This window comes from Acanthisitta chloris, unplaced genomic scaffold, assembly GCF_000695815.1.
Source record: "Acanthisitta chloris isolate BGI_N310 unplaced genomic scaffold, ASM69581v1 scaffold36908, whole genome shotgun sequence".
Taxonomy (NCBI): Eukaryota; Metazoa; Chordata; class Aves; order Passeriformes; family Acanthisittidae; genus Acanthisitta; species Acanthisitta chloris.
In genome coordinates this window covers 677-1,337 of record NW_008688203.1, presented here as the reverse complement: position 1 = coordinate 1,337, position 661 = coordinate 677, and the positions used below count along the sequence as shown (strand labels likewise).

The 661-nt window shown below is 37.7% G+C and overlaps 1 protein-coding gene across 1 annotated transcript in view; it reads right to left on the bottom strand.

Moving 5' to 3' along the window:
- The window catches only part of NDUFB1 (NADH dehydrogenase (ubiquinone) 1 beta subcomplex, 1, 7kDa), a 1,329-nt gene extending 907 nt beyond the window's left edge, over positions 1–422 (bottom strand). The window contains exon 1 of the mRNA XM_009080933.1: positions 283–422. Coding sequence (XP_009079181.1) covers positions 283–422 — 140 coding nt within the window. The remainder of the gene's footprint in view (positions 1–282) is intronic.
- Positions 423–661: the final 239 nt, after the last annotated feature.

Genomic DNA, 661 nt, shown 5'->3' with positions numbered 1-661 from the left:
AGTTTTAGAGAGAGACAAAATAATAATTTACACATTTCATGGCTAAGAACTTGACAGCAGTTAATGGCCCTTTTTTCATGACAAAAATGGTTCCTGAAGACACAGTTTTCAGAGTGACCTAAAACACTTCATGAATGCTTGCTGAAATTTTTATTACTTTCTTTCCTTTAATATTTTGATTGGAGCTTTTTTTGGTCATAGTTAAGACTCTCAAAAAGAACAGAGAAGCACTTTGCAAAATAACTACACATATATATATTTAAGAGGTACCATAAAGCAGACCTTCTATATAATAGACTCTTGTTTCTGAAGGCAGACAGCTTTTCATCATTCCATCTGTCCAAATAGCATCCAATCACAAATCCTAAGGGAACAAAGATGTGAACCCAGTGTTCACGCACAGCTTGGGCAAAATTCACCATGGCTGCTAGAAAGAAAAGCACAAGAGGCAAGAGTTAGTAATCAATCAGTACATGGACACTGTTGCATACCTGGCACCGTCACTCCCACTTACTAGGATTCTACAGCCACACAATAAAACTTCCTATGAGACACCTGCAGTTATGAAACCCACACCTGGGTTTCTCAAAAATAATCCTGTCTCTTGACCCTGGGAAATAAAGAGTTCCATCCTAAAACAGGAGAGAAAAAGGACATCTCT